General features: G+C 42.8%; 1 protein-coding gene and 1 long non-coding RNA gene across 2 annotated transcripts in view; both read right to left on the reverse strand.

Moving 5' to 3' along the window:
- The window catches only part of LOC106011591 (tetraspanin-18), a 5,525-nt gene extending 4,153 nt beyond the window's left edge, over positions 1 to 1,372 (reverse strand). The window contains exon 1 of the mRNA XM_013081735.1: positions 1,295 to 1,372. Within this exon, the coding sequence (XP_012937189.1) occupies positions 1,295 to 1,372 (78 nt within the window). The remainder of the gene's footprint in view (positions 1 to 1,294) is intronic.
- Positions 1,373 to 1,452: 80 nt separating this feature from the next.
- The window catches only part of LOC106011592, a 6,336-nt gene continuing 6,066 nt past the window's right edge, over positions 1,453 to 1,722 (reverse strand). The window contains exon 3 of the long non-coding RNA XR_001184780.2: positions 1,453 to 1,568. This is a non-coding gene — a long non-coding RNA (uncharacterized LOC106011592). The remainder of the gene's footprint in view (positions 1,569 to 1,722) is intronic.

Raw genomic sequence — 1,722 nt, forward strand, 5'->3', positions numbered from 1 at the left:
ATGATGATGATGATGATGATGATGATGATGATGATGATGATGATGATGATGATTTTGTTATTGTTATTGATGGTGGTGGTGGTGGTTGTGGTGTTACTGTTGTGGTGGTGGTGGTGGTGTTACGGTGGTGGTGTTACGGTGGTGGTGGTGATGGTGGTGGTGGTGGTGGTAGTAGTGGTAGTGGTAGTGGGAGAGAGAAGGGAGATGGGTGATACCCACGATACATGTTGGAATTCGTGCTGTGGTATGAGTGAGTAACGAAAAAGAAAGGACAACAGAAGAAGGCAGTAGGGCATTCAGGGCTTAACATTATAACATAATCATTTCTGTTGCAAGTGCCGTAAAACTCTTTACTAATACCCCCTGGGGCGGTGCTACTGACTGAAGTGTCTTTAGGTCATTCCCAGAGCGGGGACATTAACGTATTCTTATGCCCAGTAGAATTGTGAACGGGCTGATTCATCAATGTCATGCTCATAACTGTGCCTGCACTGCAACAGGGAACTGCTGCTTTTTCTTTCCTAATAATATCCTTACTATCTTCATTTTTCCTCTACTTCTTTTGACTGTTTGTCACATTCTTGTGACCCGCTATTTCATGGGTGCCTTGGTAGTCGAAGCAGATTTCGTCCTGCTAAAGCTAGAGAGGTGAGCAGAGTAAGCCTGATTCCCTGTAAGGACTTGTCTGTTGACATCCACCCCTTGGCGCTCATATCACCTTATATGCAGTTGCGAGCCCCGTAAAACCCCCACTAAAACTAAAACAAAATCAAAACTCTTTACTAAAATTAAAACTTCTCATTATTTCATTGTCACAAGATCCATTCATACAGTAAGCCTATAAGATTAGCACGAGGCTCATATTTTGATACTCTCACTAAATCTAGAACGTGTTTGTCTTTGAAGGTCTCGATCGAATTCGGTCTAATAATATTATTATTATTGTGACATAATGGTAGATTTTACCTCTCCATGGAGAAAAATCTGGCTAGACACGATTCTATTGGAACCAAAGAGGTTATGATACTAGAGCCCACAGTAGTGACGTCACTGACTTGTGTCAGACCAGAGACTCTTAAATATAATTAAATACTCTCTGGTCAGACACAGGGGCCTCCTTTCACCCATCGGCTTGGCTGGCGTGCTACATTTACATAAACAATCTGAGCCGCAGCCCACCACCCACGAGCTATAGTATATTAACACCACCATGCCCCCATATTTCAGTTCAAATTTGTTAATTTCCTCCAAAGACCGTTGAGACGCCTCCATGTGAGTCTCGAAAAGTACTCACCGTCTCTTGAACTGCGCATGTCTCAGAGTGGACACACGCAGCGCCCGTTCGTTTTCGTGGGGGTAGTGGGGGGGACATCATTGTCAGAAACTCTACTACTTAAATAGTATAATCTCTTTGAATTCGACCGAATCATATTTGCAGTGTGCACTGGATTTTACTATAAAGGAGCTCACCTGGAAGTGCCTGATAAGCTGTCCGACAAATGTTGTTCTATGTTGTCGGAGCCAAACTTGACCAAACATCCCAGGATGAAGAGAGCTAAGCCAAGTAACTGTCGGTGAAGAAAAGACGATAAAAGTATTGCTATTGTTATTGCTTTTGTTATCGTTATCATAGACTGTTATTGTTATTGTTGTTGTTTTTGTTGATGACGATGACGATGACGATGACGATGACGATGACGATGACGATGACGATGACGATGA

This window comes from Aplysia californica, unplaced genomic scaffold (genome assembly GCF_000002075.1).
Source record: "Aplysia californica isolate F4 #8 unplaced genomic scaffold, AplCal3.0 scaffold00144, whole genome shotgun sequence".
Lineage (NCBI taxonomy): Eukaryota > Metazoa > Mollusca > Gastropoda > Aplysiida > Aplysiidae > Aplysia > Aplysia californica.